The 21,782-nt window shown below is 51.2% G+C and overlaps 6 protein-coding genes across 6 annotated transcripts; 5 read left to right on the forward strand and 1 right to left on the reverse strand.

Moving 5' to 3' along the window:
- Window positions 1-5,552: 5,552 nt before the first annotated feature.
- Window positions 5,553-6,302, forward strand: A1O5_13428 (AP-1 complex subunit sigma-1; the record flags this gene model as incomplete). Its single annotated transcript, XM_007753994.1, has 5 exons — window positions 5,553-5,563; window positions 5,615-5,648; window positions 5,723-5,840; window positions 5,960-6,234; window positions 6,264-6,302. 5 exons carry the CDS (start codon window positions 5,553-5,555, stop codon window positions 6,300-6,302), a joined length of 477 nt encoding a protein of 158 aa, XP_007752184.1.
- A 1,253-nt stretch (window positions 6,303-7,555) lies between these two features.
- On the forward strand, window positions 7,556-8,724 carry A1O5_13429 (uncharacterized protein; the record flags this gene model as incomplete). Its single annotated transcript, XM_007753995.1, has 2 exons — window positions 7,556-7,561; window positions 7,621-8,724. The coding sequence occupies 2 exons, from the start codon at window positions 7,556-7,558 to the stop codon at window positions 8,722-8,724; spliced, it is 1,110 nt and encodes a 369-aa protein (XP_007752185.1).
- A 2,660-nt stretch (window positions 8,725-11,384) lies between these two features.
- Window positions 11,385-13,133, forward strand: A1O5_13431 (uncharacterized protein; the record flags this gene model as incomplete). The annotated part of the gene is made up of 1 exon (XM_007753996.1): window positions 11,385-13,133. The coding sequence occupies one exon, from the start codon at window positions 11,385-11,387 to the stop codon at window positions 13,131-13,133; it is 1,749 nt and encodes a 582-aa protein (XP_007752186.1).
- Window positions 13,134-13,651: 518 nt separating this feature from the next.
- On the forward strand, window positions 13,652-16,846 carry A1O5_13432 (uncharacterized protein; the record flags this gene model as incomplete). The annotated part of the gene is made up of 1 exon (XM_007753997.1): window positions 13,652-16,846. The coding sequence occupies one exon, from the start codon at window positions 13,652-13,654 to the stop codon at window positions 16,844-16,846; it is 3,195 nt and encodes a 1,064-aa protein (XP_007752187.1).
- Window positions 16,847-18,379: 1,533 nt separating this feature from the next.
- Window positions 18,380-19,453, forward strand: A1O5_13433 (uncharacterized protein; the record flags this gene model as incomplete). Its single annotated transcript, XM_007753998.1, has 1 exon — window positions 18,380-19,453. The coding sequence occupies one exon, from the start codon at window positions 18,380-18,382 to the stop codon at window positions 19,451-19,453; it is 1,074 nt and encodes a 357-aa protein (XP_007752188.1).
- A 982-nt stretch (window positions 19,454-20,435) lies between these two features.
- On the reverse strand, window positions 20,436-21,482 carry A1O5_13434 (uncharacterized protein; the record flags this gene model as incomplete). Its single annotated transcript, XM_007753999.1, has 1 exon — window positions 20,436-21,482. The coding sequence occupies one exon, from the start codon at window positions 21,480-21,482 to the stop codon at window positions 20,436-20,438; it is 1,047 nt and encodes a 348-aa protein (XP_007752189.1).
- Between the last annotated feature and the right edge of the window lie 300 nt (window positions 21,483-21,782).

Consider the following 21,782-nt stretch of genomic DNA (forward strand, 5'->3'; position numbering starts at 1 on the left):
CAGAAGAAGGTCGAACCAGCTTGATGCATTGCCTTTCCGGTGTTTAAATCCAGGCATACTAGCCTCTCCTGCTCCCTCTCTCCTTCTTCGCGCCACCATCACATCACGATACTCCGAGGATGCCAGCAGCACAGTCGAACTTCGACGCAAGCCGCTTTCTTCATCATGACGCTTGCGATATCATGCATGAGTACAGCACCGTTGCGGATGGCGCCCTGGACATGAGGATGGAGTTCGCCTTGATAGTAAGACAGGCACGGAAACTGTAGACCGAACCACTGGCCAAACAAGCCTAGATAGATCATCTCACCGCTCGACGCCAATGAGAGCTATCGTGCTTACAAAAAATCTGCCGAACTCGAGAAAGGCTGCACTATACGCAGATAGAGCATCAAATAAAGTGAGAACCGGACCATCTACGTTGGACGTGACAGCAGGACTTCGACTGTACTCGAGGGTAATGATAGGGCGACAGAGATCCTGTTAGAGGATAGCGATAGCGAGCAGAGGGGTTTCAACCTTAGTGGGCGGTGTATCTAGTACATACATGTATTCAAATATCTGAGACACCTAGCAACAGAAGGGTGGAGGTAGAGTATCAAGGCAGGAGATAACATAAGAAGCCTTACAATCCACAAGTATCACAACACAGAGTGCAATGCTAGCAGAAGGCGAACTATTTGATGTCTGAAGCTCGTTCTGGCAAAAAGAACAGCTACCCAGGGCCTGCAGATCAGCAGATTCAGACGAGCTGAGAAGGCCCACCGCTTTCCGTGCAGGTTTGGACACCATTCCCCGACCACTGGCATGGTCGGCCTTATGACGCATGCATTTGTAGCAATCGTAGTATGGTCTCCTCGTTCATGCAGGGCCTGTCCTTCAGGACCAACTGCCCGTCATCGCCACGTATCAAGGCTGAGTGCAGACTCGTTTTGCCATTACAAATCAAAAGACGACACATGTCCGTGTCCCCTTGAATGCCAGTCTGGTGCATGCTCTCTTAGAGATGGGGTGCCAGAAGGCGGAATACCGCTGGGTTGCAGGTTTTCGATACCTGGTGCAGGAGGTTTTCGCCACGAGGATTACCGTATTTGACGTATGCTTCGAAGCCTTCCTCCCCCAGAAAATACTCTACCACAATAACATGGTTTCTAAAAACAGCCTCTGCGATCGATTAAAGCCTCCGCAACAATTCTGTTTATAGCTCCATCTTATGCGGAGTTTTATCCAGTAAATGCTGAATTTCGAAGCTCGTAACTAGATTTATCTTCTAAGAAGAGTAGCCTAAGCCTAGATAAGTCGCTACACTAAATGTTTTGGGAGAGAGGGGCAGCGTTGATGGTGTTGGAAGAATCTTGTTCTCGCCGAAATCCGAGTTCTGGGGCATATCGCTGAGCATAATCTTTGAGCCATAGAGCGAAAGAAGCTGAGACGGTCATACAACCGGCTGTCAAATCCACACCTGGCCTTGGTAGCGCAAGCTGAACGGCGGTTTTAGTTAATACAATTGTCAAGCTGAATTAAACCCGCTTAGCATGGGCTCTCTATCTTTTGCCAGATGTTATAGATTTCCGCTCTAGTAACCACCAAGGTGCTCGATCCAATGGCTCCCTGCGTTACGAAGAACTGCCCGAAGCCTCGTTCTTTCGGATCACTGCGTATCAGGCTCTCTTCCCAGACCTCCCATGTGCAATGTGGATCATACTCGGATAGGTATGTGTTCTCGAACAAGCCGCATTCTTCACGCAGCTCATTGATTGCAACCTGCTCTTCAGAAAATAGATAAAAGTTGCCAATTGTATGCTAAGAGGCCTCCACGCAGGAGCGAGAAGCATCAAAGCTGTAACGACAAGCTTCTTATTTTCGAAAACATGTGATGATTGTCGTGAAAGCATGGTGAGATAGAGCTTCGAAAGCTCCTCGAACAAAGAAAATTCCTCTGAGAAACGTCGCATCGGCTCAACCGCGGTTAAGTATGTTGAGAACCTCAATGTGTTCAATTATCATCTTCTTCCAATATAGCACTTTCTTGCGTTAGCCCCTATTACCAATGATCTGGCATCTTCCGACAAATGATCCAGCGCCGTCTCGACTATGTGTCGAACAAGGAGAGTATCCCTGTGTTGGTCGCAATTAAGATAAGTCCCACTCACTGCGTCCAACTGCTCTAAAATCTCCTTTTCAGACCGCGAGGAAAGTTCGATTTTGAGCCTCTGATTCTTCTGTGATAACATCGTCAGCAATTTAAAAGAGCACTTCGCTATGCTCTATCGCACTCATCCAGGCCATCAATAACGACGAAGATTGAACGATCGAGAGTCTCGAGCATCGTCTCAAGGAATTTGCCTGGTTTCCTTGTGTTCGTTTGAGGCTGAAGAACTCAGCCTGATTCTGCTAATACCATTCATAGAATGGCTTCTTGAGACCAGGGAGCTGTTCAAGGAGCGCTAGGATCAGTGTAGAGAAGATGGGGCCACCCTGGCTTGACTGGCTGTCCCGGCATTAGTAGGAGTATGTCTTCGATTGTGGCATTTGGCACTCATTTCTTTGGTTCAACTCGTCCACGAGAAATGCCATGGTTACCGTTTCCCCAAAGTCCATATTACTAAAGAGCGCCAGGTATCGGGAATTGGAAGCACGATACCAGCCGATGAAGGCAGAGTGTTTGGGCAAGAATGCACAAGCATCGTCGTTGCGAAGTTTCTCCAAGCTGGCATGGTATTGACTCTGCAGAGTCGGCTTGTCACTGCTCAGCGGCCTAGCAACTGAGGTCGCATAAGGGAGCATCTATTCACCATATATGACGAGTTCACTGTTCACATAAACGTACTTTCTCTATCATGAAGCGTAGCTTTGATATCCTCAACGACTTCCCGTGTCACTTTTTCTATAAGTTTTCGCAATCAGCATGTCTCAAGAAATCTTGGACGATGTTCGGCAGGCGATCGGTCTCCAAGACCATCTTGATCACCAATTTCGCTCCTCTCTCCTGGTAAGAATCTCGTTTGCGACTTGGTAAAATTCTAGAATTTTCTCACACACTGACACCATTGTCTGCAGGCGATCAGCCAAAAGACCTGAAATGTATGGAGGATTATCTTGTATATGTTTATCCTATTAGCTCTCTGTCCAAGTGTATCGCAATCATGAATATAGGAAATTTACTCTAGCATTTCTCCGATCTGCTTCACAAACCGCAAGTCGCCGGTTGCAAAGCTTATAGCGCTCTGTGTTCGGAAAGGTCAGTAACACGACATACTTATTCCCATAGACGCAATGCTTTATAAAGACTAGCTCAGCACTGTCACCTTCTAAAACCGCTTCTGTTAACACTAAAATGGGGTTGTCCTAGTTGGATCTAATGTGCTCAGTGGACACGTTAGGTCTAATGCTAGCTTGAATCTCTGAAGCGGCACTTGTATTGAGCGTTGATATGCCACATCACGAAGGAAAGCCGACTCCGGTATCGCATCTTTGTCTAATTTCTCCAATGAGGATAGCTACATCGAGGCCTTCTCCCAGACTATCAATTGCTTCACGATAGGCGGCGCTCCAAAGATCTGAGGAGAGAATCATGCTGCCCATGTCATCACCACAATTCGACTGACGGGCAGATTTGAGTCAGGATGGCTGGTGTGAATGGCACCCTGCTTCGTTTGCGAATGAGGTTAATGGTCTATCGCGACAACCGACTCCGTAGACACGTCGTGTGTGTAGCTGGACGGAAGCGAGCCGCCATTATTTGGCTTGGTTGGCAAAAATCACTGGCTTTATGTTACTCACTTTACGACATGTGAATGTCCGTGGGGAATTTGAGAGAAGATTGCTAGCTTGGTCCGAACAGAACAGGCCATAACCGAAGAGAAACATGATTGGGGACTGTCAGCGCGTCAATCCTAAGCAGCCGCCTACTCATTGAAACCAGACACCATTTTCCGTTTCTGCTGGCACGTACATTCCGCATCTTCATTATTTATGACAGGTGAGAATCGAAGACTATTCTTCGCACAACAGCACGTTTATGCACTACCAAGGTCGCATCGTCATAGAACACAAAGACAAAGAAGCCAAGATCTCGACCGATTCCTCACAATTGGGAAACTCAGCTTCGAATGATTTTTTCGGTTTACCAGAGGCCGTCTACAATAAGATTCATGAAAAGGTACTCATCGTATTGCATCCGATCTATCTTTTCCAAGACCCAGGCGGTCCAGTGGGTTGTTATGCTCCCGACAAACCTCTGCACTGAGTGGCATTGCTATACACCGACTGGCAAATATCCGCTGATGCTAGCGCAGTGCTCTACAGGGTGAACCATTTTGAATTTGTCGATATCTCAAAGCGCTAAACCGACGTCCTGCGGTCCTTTCTATGTGGCATTGGATCAGTGAATGCAGCTTCACTATCCCGTCTATGCAATCAGCTTTCCGACCGCGATGAGTATGGATAAGGAGCCGGGAAAAGTCGTCCTCAGGGACGGCAGCTTGCAGATTTCGAGGGGTTTCCAAGACAATTGCAAAAATTTATCAACGTCAGAAAGCGTCGCCGATTACGAGAATTCCGGGGGTTTCACTAGGCCAGACCAGTTTCTCCGAAAGGCATTTACAAGAATCAACGCGCAGCTGAAGGCCGTCTGCTCACTCCAAAAGATCATCGTCCGAGTCGATGTCCAAAGTGGCCTTCCTAGGTCTTCAACAAAAGATATGATGCAACAGCTTGGACGGTTAGTCTTGTCTCCCAACGAAAATTAATGTTAGCCAGCACAATTGACAACCTCCTGAAGCAGCTGAATCTGCTACGATTTGTGAGTGAGTGACCATTAAGGCATGCAAGAACAGCCTTGTCTTACGACCGCAGAGTTTGGGAAATACACGAAAGGATTCACAGATCAACAGATATTAGGAAAGAAAGATAGCCACGATTCCTGAGGGTGATTGATCAAGGGTGAGCTTTGCGGGGAAACGGGAACTATCACGTACCACAGCACTTCTCTGCTAGGTGTGGACCAGGGAACTTAATTCTGCGAAAGCTAATCAACAAAGAAGGCAGAGGCGATATAAGAGTAGCTAGCGAATCGGACCAGCCAGATCAGTCTTCCCACTGCATGAGTATCTGGATCGATAACAACCAGACAAGCAGTTCTTTGTCTCCCTTTTCTTTATTTCGGTAGGACCGAAGCGACGAGCTGTCCTTCTCGACGGTCTCTAAATTTCAACATAATAATGGGTGACATGAAAGGTGAAACAAAGCTTAGTTGCACCCAACATAGCAGAGGCGTTGTAGTGACACTCGAGAAAGGATTGTTAACGGATGATCGCAACGACGTACTTGTATCCGTGCGCAGCGGTGCGTTGGTGACTTACAAACGAGGTGGTCGTGGACTCTGAAAAGTCACGTGTCATGACTAGCCGGAAGCGGGATGAGCCTCAAGCCGCTTTCACCCATCTTGGCGTCGAGCCCGGCACCACTTCCCGTTGCCCGTCATTGAACTTTTTCCATCCTGCGCTTTCTTCTTCTGCGCCCAGTTGTGGCCTGTGAACAGGACAGGCAAGATGGCTATCAAGTGAGATGCCGATGGAATGTGCGTGCGATCCGGCATACTGACGGAAAACAGATATCTCATCTTGCTTTCCCGCCAGGGCAAAGTGGTAGGCACAATACCCTCTTAAGTAGTTGCCCTCCACAGTTCGTTTCGCTGACTTTGATCGGATGATTTATCCAGAGACTGGCGAAATGGTTCACCACTCTATCGCCCAAGGAGAAGGCCAAAATCATCAAGGACGTCTCTCAACTAGTTCTCGCTCGGCGGACTCGAATGTGCAATTTTCTCGAATACAAGGGTGCGGATGCCCATTTCTCAACCCACCTGCTTCCTCTCTGTTTCCCCCACCCTTGGTGTGCTCCTTCTCTTCTCTTCGCTTCTCAATCTGAGGCTGACTCCCGTGCTCCTTCGGTTCAGATACCAAGATTGTCTATCGTCGCTATGCATCTCTCTTCTTCATCGCCGGTTGTGACTCCACAGACAACGAGTTGATCACCCTCGAGATCGTTCACCGTTATGTTGAACAGATGGATAAATACTATGGGAACGTGTGCGAACTGGACATTATTTTTAACTTCCAAAAGGCCTACTTTATTCTGGACGAACTCCTCCTGGCTGGAGAGTTGCAGGAAAGCAGCAAGAAAAATGTGCTGAGGTGCATCAGTCAAGAGGACAGTCTCGAAGATATGGAGGTAAGCCAAAACGTTGATATTTCCTCAAGCGTATCCCTTTGAGGACCGCCGAACCCTGGGCTGGATGAGCTGTGCCACGGAACGATATTTTCTTGCGTCAAGCGACATTCCACCTGCGCCTTTCCTGCGGCGGCGGTATGCTCTTATCTCGTGTTCCTGTTGTGTTTGTTGAGACTAATTCAGTGTGTCTCCTGTCGAACCAGGTCGAGGAAGAAGTCACCAAAATCATGTAGAACATGATGCCGACGGCCACTGTGCTGTTCGGTGGCATGTCCTCTGGTGCCGATCTTCTGTGAAGGGGGCGACATCAGATCTGATCCTGCGTCAAAGCATGTGTCGCGAGTGCTTCCAAATCATGAGAATACGCCATGATTGACAAGTCTTTATTTTGCAGACCACCGAGGAGGCGCTGAAGAGAGGCGGACTGATTTGACCGGTGCCGTCGCGATGTCCTTGGTCGAGCCAGGAGTTTATGAGATGGCGTTCAGAAAGGAAGATACCCCGGGAAGGACACATGGACCTTGCAAACAGGGTCTCTGCTTCAGTCGCCTCGTGCGACGGAAACATGTCATGTACAGTACACCGCGAACCAGGTCATAAGACAATCAAAGCAATACCCAGAGCACCCAGAGTTAAGATACACCATCCCTCTTTGGCGAGCTAACTCAAACAGTGACCTGGGAAGCCTTGGATCGCATATTGCTACGATTGACCCCTTCCTCACATTCACCCAACCCCAAGCTGCCATTGACCTCATTACTCTCGCCCTATGCTTGGTTTAAATTGAATTGCCGTGAGTACGGAGTCCGGAATCCATTGTCATCGTCCGCTGCTGTACATGTGCGAGGCAGGATCCGCTTATTGGTTGTTTGCGGGGTGCACGTGACAGCTCAGCCCCAGGACCTCGAACCTCGCTCGCTCCCCATCTTGTTTCTCCGCCCGGCTTCACATCGTCCATCTTACAACCTCATCCTGCTCTACCTTCATCATCCGTCAACCATCGACCATCTCTCATGGAATCTCATCACCCTCTTGCGACCTGCTAGGCGTCCATCGTCTAGCTATCCGAATCGCCAAGAGCTGCCTCTGCAGCCAGCCCTGGTTAACTCTTTGTTCGCGATCGCATAGCCGACTCAGGTCACCCATCCCACTTCAGACTCCATTACTTGCGCCGCTGCTGCCATTCCAACGTCTTTGCGCAAAGCGCTCGCCGCCGGTTGCAGGCCATCTGTCCTGCATCTATACTGCGAACCGACCTCTGTTCTACGTCCGCCGAATGCGATGCGCCAAATCTGACGCGGCTTGACCAGACACCGGCACCATGAAGGTAGGCAGACTTATTCTCACCGTCAGCAGATTTTGGCTGGTGTTAACACATGCATCTAGTTTATGCCAAATCGCGATCTCGACACAGTCACCTCCGCGCTCAACTTCTCCACCCCAGACCTCCATGTTGTGGGGGGATGCGACCTATACACCACCAAGGCAGCCGGAGGAGACAAAAAACTATACAAGAACATTGAAAATGGCCTTGAAGCACAATACAAGTCGAACCTCCAGTTCTCCAAGTCGCTTTCCCCGCCCCAGGCGCATGTGGTGGCCCCAAGCCTGAATCTAAGTCGAAACAGTCCGTTCGGGAACCTAGGAATGATCAGCTCGAGGAGAACATATGCGTATCTGATAGCGACGCTGAACGCCAGTCATCCCCACTACGACTTCTCTCATGTCTTGAGGCCCACAGACTTCAAACGAGAGAAGAGCCTACGGCACGTCATGAACACCGTGGATACGACCATGTACAATCTCCACTCGCGGCCTTTCAACACCTTCTCCAAAGATTCCTCCGGCCTTACTTCCACTCAGCCGCAATGGGGTCCGGCGATGTGGAGATTGATTGATCAACAAATGAGCTTGCGCGACTGCGCCGTATATCGCTACGCGCCAGAGGATTTTGATCCTTTTGAGGATGACGATGAGGGATCGATCTGGTCGATGAACTATTTCTTCTTTAACAAAGCGAGGAAGCGTGTTTGCTACCTGTATTTACGAGGCATTAGTGTCTTGGCCGTCCCTACCATCGATGCACTCCAGTCGCCTATGAGATCTAAGCGCTTTGCCGATGAAGAGGTGGATGGGTGGATCACTCCTGACCTCGGCGCCCACAAGCGAGCAAGATACTGGCTTGGTGATCGAGATGATGTCGAAATCGCCGAGCACGACGATGGAGCCGAGGAAGATGCCGGTATGGCGGTGACGTCGGTTGAGAAAGACGACAATCCCAACGGTTCTCCTGTTTCTGAAACTAAACGGCCTTCACAGGACCGTGGATATCAGTCTGACGAGGAAGACTTCCCGCCGCCAACCCGGCCAGTCGTCGACGAGCATGACAATTACCTGCTTAGTGACGAAGAGGTACGGAGCGCGAGAAGTCAGAGCAAGAGCACGGCCCGGGGAGTGAGCGAAGAGGTGATGGGCCCTATCGAAGTATAAGGGAGGTAGCTCGTCCTGTTTTACATCACATCTCCTCTTCCCTATGCTCAGTGATCAGCCGTTTCGGCTCTTTGACAGAGTACGAGGTTGTCCCTGTGTTTTGAAACCGCAACATCGGGAAGGAATGTTTTGATTTTCTTCAAGCTTGCGTTTGGTTTTGTTGTACTAATAATGATACCTGAAGGAAGCATGGGCGTTTTCGGCAAGGCCGGTGGGAGCGGCCTTTGACGATGACCTGCCTGGATCTCGACGTCGGTATGGGTTTGACGAATTTTGTTTTCAGGGAGTCATTGGAATCTTGGGAAAGGAACGAGTCTTGGGATGAAGGACATTTGTGTTTGGAATATGGCAGCCTGTGTCCGTTTGGGGCCAGACGTCGTAGTCAATCTCCGAGACTCGATAGGCACGTACCTGCTATGGCACCTTTATCATAGCCTCCTGTTGTGGAGGGATGTATTTCGATCTCGATTGGGGTACATGTCAGCTTTCAGAGTGACGCGCATTAAATCAACGTGCCGTGTTCTTAAGAGCCTGTGTCTCCGTCATGCATTTACTCCTACTCCTCTTCGTGTAACCTAACCACCTCACTCCTGGCACCTCAGCCCGCACCCGGCCCCAATGTCATGGTGAGGCGTGGCCATTCCCCCCTCCGCCAGTCAATCTTGGCAACTCCGCTCTCTCCATCTATGTATCTCCCTCATCTCTCCCCGACAGCCATAATAAAAAAAAAAAGCGGCCAACAAGAAAGACAAAAAAACTCCCCGACAGGGAATCGAACCCTGGTCTCCCGCGGCTTGTTTCTCCAATGAAGAGATGACAAGCGGAAACTGTTTGTGTGTTAGATTACAGATCGAAGGTGAGGAGGGAATGGGTCTTACTCATGACCACTAGACCATCGAGGACGTGCGACGTTCTTGGCAAGAATTTTTGCTTTTAAAACTTATATATTAAATTCCTCGGGCTCGCGATGTTGGTGGTACATATGTGGAATACTTCGGTACCACCAACATGTCTTGAGATTTCCGAGGATTGTCGTGAAACCTTTATGTAGCACCGTGGACGTCCTTCCCTTCCGCAAGTGAGGGAGCAGATTCTTGCTATTCCAAGTGACAAGTTCATAAAAGTTCACTTGGTACCTATCTGTAGTGATGCGGGTGGTTTACAAGCATAATTTGCTTGGAGGCGGTGATCGATCTACCCAATCTAACCTGGGTACTAGCCCTATATGCGGGATTACAATTCTTGACCCCCCCAAGACAATCAGACTTTCCCCGAAGTACGTCTGATACTGCATTCCCTGGAGAAAAGCACATTCGATGAGAATAAGCCAACAACAGGGTACACGGGGAAAGTCTTGATGGATGCGTTTTGAGACCTATTGCCGCTCCGTGGTGACTGGTTTGTATCATTTTTGATCAAAGCGTGGAAATTGCCTCGGGTCCGAAGCATAACCATGAGCGGCCGCATTCCTTGCAAATATGTTCACAGAAAGTTTGCAGCAGGCCCATCATGTGTTCTCTCACAGGTCGCCAGCCATTAGAGGAAGTTCCAAATGACGCCCTTCTTGTGCAAGGCAAGTCGAGACCGGCGCACGAAGCGCGAGGGAGGAACCTCTTGAGTCCTCAGATCATGCACACGGCGTGCCCAGGTATTGGTGGCACGCGGGACGACGACAGTCCGAAGATGGAGGGACACGCTCTCTGGGAGGAATGATATTGTTCTTTCCAGGCGACGATGTTGTTTTAAAGCGTAAGTTTGGTTTTCAACAAAGCTCTCAATCACCTCGTGCGGTTGTCAAGACTTATGTTCTTCCATAGAAAATATCCCCGGTAGTTTTTCAGGTGACGATCCAGAGGCTGAGACTTCTGAGGCCGAGGAAACGTACCATGTAGTCTATTTAGAGAGAAAATAAAAGTCTTCGAGCGGAGCTTCAGCTATTCGCACAGTTCAAGGATTGTAAAGAATTCGGAAAGACGTGACTCTTAAGGATGCCACAATAACAATGGCGGAGATAGACTCCAGGGATTGCGAGCATAATCCGGGGATTATTGTCGCGGACGAACAAGACGAAGGGAGACCTGGTTGCGCTCAGCCTGCAACAGGAGGCTATTTGGCATCATCATGAAATTGATTGTTCCTGAAGCCTCGTTGAATCCCCAGATAACATTGTTCTGCAAGACTCCAGTGCTCTCGTCAAACCGAGAGTACGGAGCACATTCCTTGGTGTCCAACTCCCGGTTTCAGAATGCGAACTCGGTAACGAAAGGATTGATCTTGGGGATCGGATGATGCAACACGTGATGGACAAAGGGGCTTAGAGGGTGGTGGGTGGCAGTGGTGGCAGTGAAATGGTTGATGGTGGCGCTTGGTGGTTTGACTCTGGACCAACTATGTACCAGTAAGTACCTTGCGAGGACCTTTTTCCACCTAAATTAAGTGCCTACCAATTGGCAGCGAGGAAAGAGCGTGCGGATTTGCCTGATATGGAATCTGGCCAACTTGTTCACTCCTCGTCTGCTCACTAATGTCAACTAATACCAAATAAATTGTCCTCCAGGCATTTCCTTTTCCCATACCTGTACTCTACATATTTCTTTCCCACCGTTCGTCGTTTGGTCCTTTCTCTTTATTTGCATGCGGTACCGCCAAAATACCGCAAGATGCGCCTCCAACGGGCCTCGCACTTTTTCCTTGCCTTCTACCTCGTCTTCCACTCGCCCTGCGTCCAAGCAGAATCTCAGTGTGCTATAGACCCCAATTCAATCGTGACCGATGCCTGCACCTCATACTCGGATCTCGAGAGGCTAAATGCCAATCTCTACCCTTCGTTAGACGACTTGACACAACATACCGATTTCTTCGCATACTACAGATTGAACCTGTACAACAAAGCCTGTCCCTTCTGGACCGATGAGAATTCCATGTGCGGCAACCGTGCGTGTGCCGTGGAGACAATAGAAGATGAAAGTGACATACCGCCAATCTGGCGAGCCGCAGAGTTGAGCAAGCTGGAGGGCGCGAGGGCGAAACACCCTGGAATTGCCCAGCAGCGAGAAAGACCCAAGAATCGACCGCTCCAGTATCAACTGGGCGAAAACGTGGATGAGAGTTGTGTGCTGGAGGAAGACGACGAATGTGACCAAAGGGACTATTGCGTACCCGAAGATGAGGGCGCTGCGGCGAAAGGAGACTATGTCAGTCTTGTTAACAACACGGAACGATATACCGGCTACTCGGGACTGGGTGCCCGACAAGTCTGGGATGCTATATACAAGGAGAACTGCTTCACTCCAAAATCCTCCCGGCATGCCTCTCTGAAACCGAAGCCTCTCCAAGCCGCACAGAGCCTGAAGAACATCTTCCAAGAGTATGGACGGCAACACGTAGACAACTCGGACGACCTCTATCCTCTCGACGATGAATGTCTGGAGCAACGAGCATTCTATCGCATCGTCAGCGGCATGCACGCTTCCATCTCCACACACATTTGCTGGGAGTTCTTCAATCAAACTACCGGCGAATGGGTCCACAACCTCGAGTGCTACAGGGAACGGCTGCACAAGTATCCAGAGCGCATTTCCAACCTCTACTTCAACTATGCCATCCTGACGCGTGCAGTCGCCAAGTTGAGGAAACATCTCGAGTCCTACACATTCTGTTCTGGCGACCCCGACCAGGATTTCCAAACCAAACAAAAAGTCCTGGCACTCGCGGACCAAGCAGCATCTGGCCCCCACACCTTCGATGAATCCATCATGTTTCAAGACCCTTCGGTCATGGATCTCAAGGACGACTTCCGCAACAGGTTTCGTAACGTGTCCAGGTTGATGGATTGTGTGGGATGCGATAAATGCAGGCTCTGGGGAAAGCTGCAAACAGCTGGGTACGGTGCTGCATTGAAAGTCCTTTTCGAGTACGATGAGAATAAAAATGGCGAAAACCCTCATTTAAGGAGAACGGAGTTGGTGGCGTTGGTCAACACACTGGGTCGTCTCAGTCACAGCCTGGATGCGATCCAAAAGTTCCGCACCGCTCTCAAGACCGGGGATTTGAGCGTGCTGGACATTGACGGCCCGCTACCAGTCTCGACAAAGAGCGACACCGAGATCGATCCGGCCGCTACCGAGAGTTCAGAGCAAATCACGGAGTTCGACGACCTGTACGATGATGTAGATATCCAAACCTCGCGTCCTCCGCCTCAGGGGAGTGTGCTCGCCGAAGCATTCTGGACTGAGCTCGATCTCGTTTGGCGCACCTACAAGATGGTTCTGCGGTCTTGGGTCGAGCTGCCGTTCAAGTTTGGGGCCATTTTCCTGATGGAAATGAATCGCTTGTGGAATTTCTGGTTGGGGCTGCCGGTGCCGGATCGGTCGTGGGATTTTCACTTTCCCGGCCGGGATGAGCTGTAGAACAGCTCTCCCCATTTCACGCTTGTGAGTGGGGTTTTGTTGACGAGGACATTGAGGACTCATTTCAGCATGAATTGGCGAAGGACCTGGCGGTACCTGACGTCTAGCGTACAGCTGGTTATTTGATTATGTGCATAGCGACGGCTTGGGCTTGGGCTTGGGCGTGGGCATGGGCATGGGTACGGGAACATACATGCACAGGCACGGTTTGAATATAGATGTAAATAACAGGCGGTGAAGTGTGCGCACTTCAAGTCACGAGGAAGGACTTCTCCTGTTGGAATCTCACTTTTCTCGTCACGAATTCTAGCAGTTGGTTGCAGTACGAAGTGGTTGCCCCGCACCGCAAGCGCCGGAGGACAAGGAATAAACAATTCTCGGGAGGCTTCTCATTTACGCGTCGCGCCTCCTCCCAACGCGTTCAACCAACCTTTGTCAGAGGCGCAGTCCATCGCCAACAGACAAATGCACAGAAGCCCATGTACTGTGAGAGTCTACTAAGAGCTCATGTCTGACCAATGCTGCCTCCGTCCTCCACGACTGCCGGCACGCCGTGCCCATTTCCACTCCAGGCCGGGGTGCAGTTGCAACCACAACGACAACAACAATGCTGCCAATATCAGCGCCAGCGTCCACTCGGCCGAGATTCAATCTTGTCGTCTCCAAGCAATGACACGACGGCAAACATTGAATTTACATCTGCTTTTGCAGCTCCAGCACCCGGCGTTTTGAGGAACGCTAAACCGCGACGCAGAAGACGGCCGGACGGCCTGGGTTTCATGATCCATGAGGACAAGACCGAAATTCTTGCTGCACAAAATGGTGATGGACCAGGCAATAGCAATGTCAGGGGGAATGGCAATGGTACTCAGAACAAGCAGATGAAGGAGGCCGTAAGGAGGAAGGCCGTGATGTCTCAACCACCGCAACGACCGAGAAAGCGAGCTGCCACTGGTTCTGCCTCTATTACGCAGGCTCCCTCAACTGCTGCTATTCTCGCTACCGCTTCAGCGGACGAGGCTGGCGGCATTGTACAGCCGCCGGTATTGAAGCGGGGCAGTGCTTCCACGAGCCTTAGTCAAGCTCCGCGACGACCAATAACAACCAAACCCGGAGCAACATCGACCGCGGAACTGCTGCCACCACCGCCCGAAAACACAATTGCTCTTCCGATGATGGATTCAACAACCACCCTCAAGCCTGCACGACGCGCTACGATCTATATCCCGACCGAGGACACCACCATGCCAAGCATATATATGGGCATCTTCAGCCCTATCAAGGGTCTTGATCCAGTGGTGAAGTCTGTCCCGGGAGTGGAATCACCCTTGACGGCTGCAGAACGATCCGGCAAACCAGATGTCGAACTTACCGGGATTATTGCGCAAATGGTTGCCAAGAAGAGAGGTGGAGGAGTGGCAAAGAGCGTAATGTCTCCGAAACGAATACCATTGCAGGTCACGACCAAACCCCTTCAAGAAAGCGCGGTAATGGTGGATCGTTGGGGTCAAGGCGGTGGAAAGGAGAATGTTCCCCCGGGTGAGGATGAAGTGCTCAATAAGAAAACGAGACCTAGGAAGGAGCTACTTGGACTTGGTGGGCGAAGTACTAAGGATCTAGAGCCTGTACGGCCACTGGCTCATCAGCGAGTCAATCCTCGGGCACGAGTTTCGCTGTTGCACGAACCCACGCCGGCCCTTCCAAGAAATGTCAACGACAACATCAAAAACAACGCTCAGAGTACCAGGACGAAGCCGAGCTGGAATGCAGGACCACGGTTGAAGAGCAGTCAACCGGGTCCAGCACCCATGATAGAAACCCTACAGCCAACGTCACGCCTCGGGGCAGGACAGGGCGAATCCCTCTTCAGGAAGCCATCAATTCCCAGTCGATTTGTTATTCCAAAAGTTGATCCTCCGCTGGTCAGTGAGTTATATCCCATTATCACCGAAGACTTCGTCGATCCGGCAATGTATGAAGATAACTGGCTTAGCCACCAAGAAATCGTCATTGCACAACTGGTCAACAACCTCTTTGGGGCGTCTACCCCAATATCATCGCCAGTCGAAGATGAAACGCTGAGGCTTCAGTTGCTTGAGACATATGGGGATCCGGGAAATGTGATGCTCTACAAGAGACTCCAGGGAGCTCTGTCATATGGTGCATTGAGTGTGCCCATGGACGTTCTGAAGGGTGCTGTGAGACTCAGCACCGACCTCGGAAAGCGAAAGACCTTCACGGATTTGTGGCTCGGCACCTATGACCTTCCATGTCTGCGATTGGCTCTGGAGGTTGTTGTTGGTCGACAGTGTTCGAGCTATGCGCGTGAATCTTCGTCGGTACGACCAAGCATCGACAACGGCCACGCTGCCAATCGACGCACGTTGCAACAGTTTATTGAGACCTTCCTCATCCGAAATGAAGATGGACAACCGGACGAGGCATCCACCGATCGTCCTTCCTGGTCTTATCAGCGCACACTCCTTCGGAGTTTGATGCTCATCAAGCTTCTGGACACGATGGCAGCTGCCCCAAGTCAGATGAGCAGGTGCTTGTTCCGGCCATCCTCATCGTACAAGACGTCTGTGAGCGTCGTCAAAGCTCTTTTCCAACTGCTCAATCCAAGCGCCGGGGACCCTATTCGAGCCTTGAACCATATCGGCTATGTTGTTACACACATTCAACATCCTCTTGCGGAATACTCGTACAAGATGGAAAATCTAGCAGTCGATCTGCGTGATGGAGTGCGTCTAACGAGGCTCGTCGAACTCCTCCTGTATCCCTCTGCATCACAGTCCCTCGAGCATGTGCATGATTCAAGTTCAACTACGAGTGTCCTTTTGCCGACAGGAGAAGAGCTGTCATTGACTGGAGGACACAGCGGTTGGCCGTTGTCTCAGCATCTCAAATATCCCTGTCCGGGCCGAGCGACGAAACTGTACAATGTGCAGATTGCACTGAGCGCCATACAGGGGGTCAAGGGGGTGGGGACTTTGGCCCAAACTGTCAAAGCAGAAGACATTGTGGATGGCTTCAGAGAAAAGACTGTCCGGCTTCTCTGGGGACTGACCAGCAAATGGGGACTTGCTGGTCTTGTGGATTGGAACGACGTTGAACGCGAAATTAAGAGACTGTGTCGCACAGGCGCCAGCAGTCACGAAAACGACTATTTCGACATGCTACCAGATGAGGAGGGTCATGCGCGGCACACCGTTCTGTTGAAAGCATGGGCTCAAGCCATCGCCAGCCGGGGCGGGATCCGGGTGAAAAACTTGACTACAGACTTCACGGATGGACGAGTCTTTGCAGCCATTGTGGAGGAATACGAGCAGTATCTCAGCTATGACGTCGGGCTACGAACGAGTTGGCCGCTTGCTGAACGACTTAGGCGTCTCGGATGCAGTGAGCAGTTTGCCATGCTTTTTGCCAAGTCAGATGGGCCCTGGCACTATGCGCACATCTTCGACCGGGACTTTGTGGTGGCCGCACTGGCATTCCTTTGTTCTCGACTTCTCAATCCGACCAAAGGAATGAGAGCGGCCGTGACGATACAGAGAAGATGGCGGTCGTATTGGGCACGAGCGGTCGACTCTCGCAAGTTGCAATTGCGAGCGGTTGCGGAGAGCTGCGCGAGAGTGGCAGTCGAAAGGGCGACAGGGGCGAGAAAAGGTGAGAAGGTACAGGAAGAGGAAGATATCTGGTTGAGTTTGTAACGGAAGAAGCCGATGCAAGAGTGTTTGCTCGCACGGGACTGATTTGTTTGATGTCAAGTCGTACGAACCAAATTGAAGCCCAAGTTTGCTGTTCGAAGAGCGCCCACAAGAGCCAGCCGGCAGCTGAATCATTGTTACACCAGGGTCTGAGTCTAATGAGTGAGTCTACTGTAGCAGTTGAGCGGGAAATTCCAGGATGTCAAATTATGCAAAAGGGATGAAATGAATATCTGGAACAGCAGCTGTCACGCCACCTGTGCTGCTCTCAGTGGCCGAAGTGGCAGGGTTAACGTTGTTCCGGCCTCTGCGCTAAGCCACTATGAGGTAACAGTCGGTTACACCAAACTTCACTTTCGTATTGCTCGTGCTCTCTGCGCTCCCTCTCCTCTCCCTTACTGCTCACACCCTAGTTCAGATCCCCAGGCCACCAGCAGCCGAAGCCCACTAGGCCGATCATCCACAGCCGATCACACCCATCTCTTGCTCTTCTCCAGCCATTCTCTCGATTGACTTTTGGATCACGACCGTCATCACCCTCGACCCTGCAGCTACCCTCGTTTGCTGCTTCCAGCACGAGCCTCAAATTCAACTTTGGTTCTCCTATCACGCCCACCGAGCCACCTGTCCTCGAGGTCCTTGCTACATCTTGCTGCCAGTACCGAGGATAATGTAATGGGCTCATGAATGCAGATTTGCCGAGACACGCTCGGCCGCCGTCACCCAAGGAGACCTGCTATAGCTGTCGACTGGACTGAAAATATCAAACTGAACCAATGCTTGCGAGCTCCCTCATCACGGTTTGTCGTCTGATTCGCAAACCAATTTCTTGATCTTCGCCGTCCGAGTCTCTTCGTTAGGTCGACTCCTGGCTCTCGCGGGAAGATTGCTAAAAGAACCAGAAACTGAAAATATGAGGAAAAGGGATCCCAAGCTGCTAGCCATCATGAGCTGGGCCGGTCTACGAGTAGGTCAGATTCTTCGCGAGATACCAGCGTCCATCTTTGTCGCGATCCAAAAATCAAGCCGTCATCAAATTTTTGGGAACATACACGGTAGGACCATCCAGCCTATTCCCCCTCTTTCTGGCTTCCCCCACTCCGTCCAACTTATTGGAGTTCCAACTATTTGGCTAGACACCTCTCAATGCCAATTGCCATTCTGTTGTAGGGTGGTCATGCCTCTGTCGGCATACGGCATACGGGCCTGTCAAAATCTGCTTTTACAGTTGACCTCCCGGAGTTTGTGATTGTTTACGGTTTGGCCGTTCAGTCCTTATTAGCATCATTTGGCGCACTCTAGTGTCGATTAGCATGTGCGATTGTCACGACTGCCCTCGCTCCTCGCGATTTCTATATAGTGATTGCTCGCCCTCGCTCTTCGAGCTCTTGAGGATTCCCTCTCGGATGACCGGGCATGGCTACCCCCATATACAGACTTCCACCAGAAACCCTTCAGAAAATCCTTAGTTACTTTTCCCTAGCAACCATTGTCCAATTTGGTCTGACTTCTAGGCGCCACTTTACAGCAGCAATCATGGCGGCACACCACCTACAGCTTGCTGTCTTCTCTAGCCGTCTCTATGGTGTCATGGCGTTTATCTCTTCTCGAAGGTCAGGAGAAAGCCACCTTAGCGACGCAAAGCCAGAGGATTACTATGATTGTGACGATGACGATGCAGACCCACGCTTCAATCAGCACATAGTCGAGGCATCACTACCGCGGCCAATATTCCCCGTGAGAAGAAGACCTCGTTCAAAAGTGATCGAGGACCGAATCCATGCCCTCGCGCTGCGACATGTTGGAAGGCTCATCCGCCTTCAAAACAGTATGGCATGTTCAGTTCTGTCAACGCCCACCTTAGCCAACTTGCAGACTCTGACTCTTTACATGTACGACCTCATGTCACCCAATTTGACTAGCATCCTGGCCACCTTTTTCCCCAATCTCCAAGAACTCCATCTCGGCTTCTGTCATCCCTATATTCACGACAGTTGTCTGCCCCCAAAATATTGGACTCATCCAAACTTTCTCGAGCCGACTACCCTGTGGGATGTCTTTGGCGGCATTGGCGTGGAGCATGCAGCCAATTTGCGCTTAAAGAGGCTGAAGAAGTTGACCTTGGAACGATCCGGCATCAACCGCACCCAGTTGCAGAAATGGATTCAGCGCAACCCGGATTTGACCGAGTTGAGGCTCCGACATGTGGCCGGAGTTGATGCCGAGTTTGTTCAGTGGCTGAGCACGTATTACCATTCCGACATCAGCGACTATCGTAACCTGGATGTTGCAAGGCCAGCCGAATTGAAGGTCCTGGCTCTGGAGAACTGTGCCACGTTGTCCCTTCAATCCTTGGAGGACATGAAATGGCTCGATCCGCTTTTCAATATACCTGGAAGACGAGCCGAAGACCATGACAAGACTACTGCATTCCAGATCTTGTCTTTTCGAGAGTCGACATCCGTCTCGACCTCGTCTTTGATGCAGTATCTGGCTATCATGCGTCCCAATGTACGCCAAGTCACCCTTCCCGATAGCCGTGTTCTTATTGAGAACACCAACGTCGGTGCCAATGCTGCCGCATCCTCCGGGGTGATCTGCGGCCCTTGAACCGAGTCCACAGACTTGGCCGGGGACGTTGCCAAGGACGGCTCACCGGTCCCATATCTTCACTTCAGAGCCCCCGAGCCATTGACTCCTCCTCACAATGGAATCATCGAGCCAGATCCAAGACATACGTGAGCTTAGGTAATTCACCATTCATGTCTTTCTTCATCTCTATTCACACTTGACTCCTTGTTATTGCTGCTGATAATGTTGTGGACTGTATCTTGTAAAACTGCTGGCAGGATTCTCCTTGATGTTTCACCGTCTTTTTTCTCTTCAATTTCATTTTTCTCTTGTCGCCGTTGGAAGTTGTGGGCCAAAAGGAACGAAACGGAGAAGAAATAATGGGACCAGCTTTTCGGGATTACAACTGTCTTTTCATTATTCCTGTTTTGTTTTGAATGCTATGACAAAACTTCTTGTTCAGCCCATCTGGCGGCATTGAGCTCTGATAAAAGGGGAAAAAAAAAGGGAAATGAGGAACGAATTTTTTTCGGGATCGGAGGCACGCACGTACGCCCTTGAGTTTCGGTTATCTCCGTTTCTCCTCAGACTGCTTCGAATATTAGGTAGTTGCTCAGTACGTACTATGTTTACAGGTGCAACTTCAAGTGGTCAGCACCCAGCAGCAACAACACTACCTTCAATAGGTACGCCACGCTGCTGACGGTGCTAAAAGTTTTGGACAACTACTCAATTGGATGCCAGCAAATGAGAAATTCCACACTCCCTTTTAGCTTGTTTAGTGGTTGTTGTGATCCTGGGCGCCCCTGCGAAGGACTTCGGGGGTCGTCAGAACATCACAGAGGGTCCATTTTGCTGTATTACGTTTTGCATGTACCTGTCCATCACCCTCAGAAGTTAAGTGCCTAGGTACACAGTCCATGCATGCTAGTTGCGGGACTGGACATGTAGAGAGGGGTTAAGTCTTTACTTTTTGGTCACCTCTTTCTAGGATGATGGCGTCGATACGTATTTGATTCAGTTACACCTCCAGAACAAGTTTCTGACAACTGACCCCTTCCTTCAACACGTCCAACGCATCATTCAGCCCGGCAAGCCCGCCAGGCATGACCCTCGCTTCAGGCGCCGGAGTGAAGGCGCCACTCGCCAGTCGCGGGGCCAGCCACTCCTGCATTACGAACTCAAAGTGCCGGCCGCCGGCGCCGGAACCTTCGGGGGCCATGACGAACTTGGTTTCGACATTGGGGTGCGTGGGCGTGGCCTCGTTGACAGGGATGGCGCTGGCGAGCTTACCCTTTTCCTCCGCGGTGCTGGACGCTGCGAGGACGTCCAGGCACGGTTGGATGTCGCCGATAGCGCGGTACGCCGTCTTCAACGCCACGCCGTCCTCCTTGGCCGCGGCCAGGATGTCCTGCACCACGGTGGCCGCATGGTAGTCGAAGACTCGCTCAGCGCCGAGGGAGCGAAGATACCCGTGGTGTTTGGGGCTGCATGTCGCGTAGACGGTGAAGCCGAGTGCTTTGGCCGTCTGCACGGCGCACACGCCCACGGAGCTGGACGCGCCCCAGACCAGGACGCCCTGCTTGTCCGAGGCGCTGAAGTGGGTGTCGTAGCGCAGCCCGATGCTGGTCCATCCGCTCCAGGCGGTGACAACGCCCATGGGCAGCGTGGCGGCGCCGACGAAGCTCAGCGTGTCCGGGATCACGCAGGCGTTCTCGACGGGGACGACGACTTTCTTCTGGAACCCGCCGTAGGGTGGTTCCCCTTGGTAAAAGAAGGCTGGGGCAAAGGCCAACACACGGGTGCCGGGCATGAACAGTGTCGCCGCGGAAGGCGGGATCGAAGACCCTAGAGCCTCAACGGTGCCGGCGATGTCAGAGCCAATGATTGCCGGGTAGCCCTTGACGAAGGCTCCCATGTCTCGCATATAGTAGTCGACCGGGTTCAACGCGATGGCGTTGACCGAAACGAGCAGTTCCTTGGGACCGGGCTGGGGCGTTTCGAGCGTCTGTAGAGTGAGCCGCTCGCCCTTTTGGAGGAGGACGGCGGCTTGGTGGCTGGCGGACATGGTGGGTGAAAGAGATATGATTACTCTGTGCGTGTGTGGACGCAGTATATCTTTGTGCTGTAATTCAGTCTCCTAGTAGGAGATAGGACACTTGAACCCATATTTATATTCTATGCCAACCCCCACCCACAGGATGAGTCTCTGATTTACCTTACCTCGAGCTAGCTATCTCTCGTTTTCAGTCCCGGAAATGCTCGGTTCTGGCCCGATCACGCCACGGGTGTGTGCTTGTTGGATGCTGTGCTGCCAATAAAAAGGCCAGAGGAAGTTCCAGTCGGCCTCCCGGCTCCGGAATCTCGA

The sequence above is a fragment of the Cladophialophora psammophila genome, assembly GCF_000585535.1.
Source record: "Cladophialophora psammophila CBS 110553 chromosome Unknown aczJe-supercont1.56, whole genome shotgun sequence".
Taxonomy (NCBI): domain Eukaryota; kingdom Fungi; phylum Ascomycota; class Eurotiomycetes; order Chaetothyriales; family Herpotrichiellaceae; genus Cladophialophora; species Cladophialophora psammophila.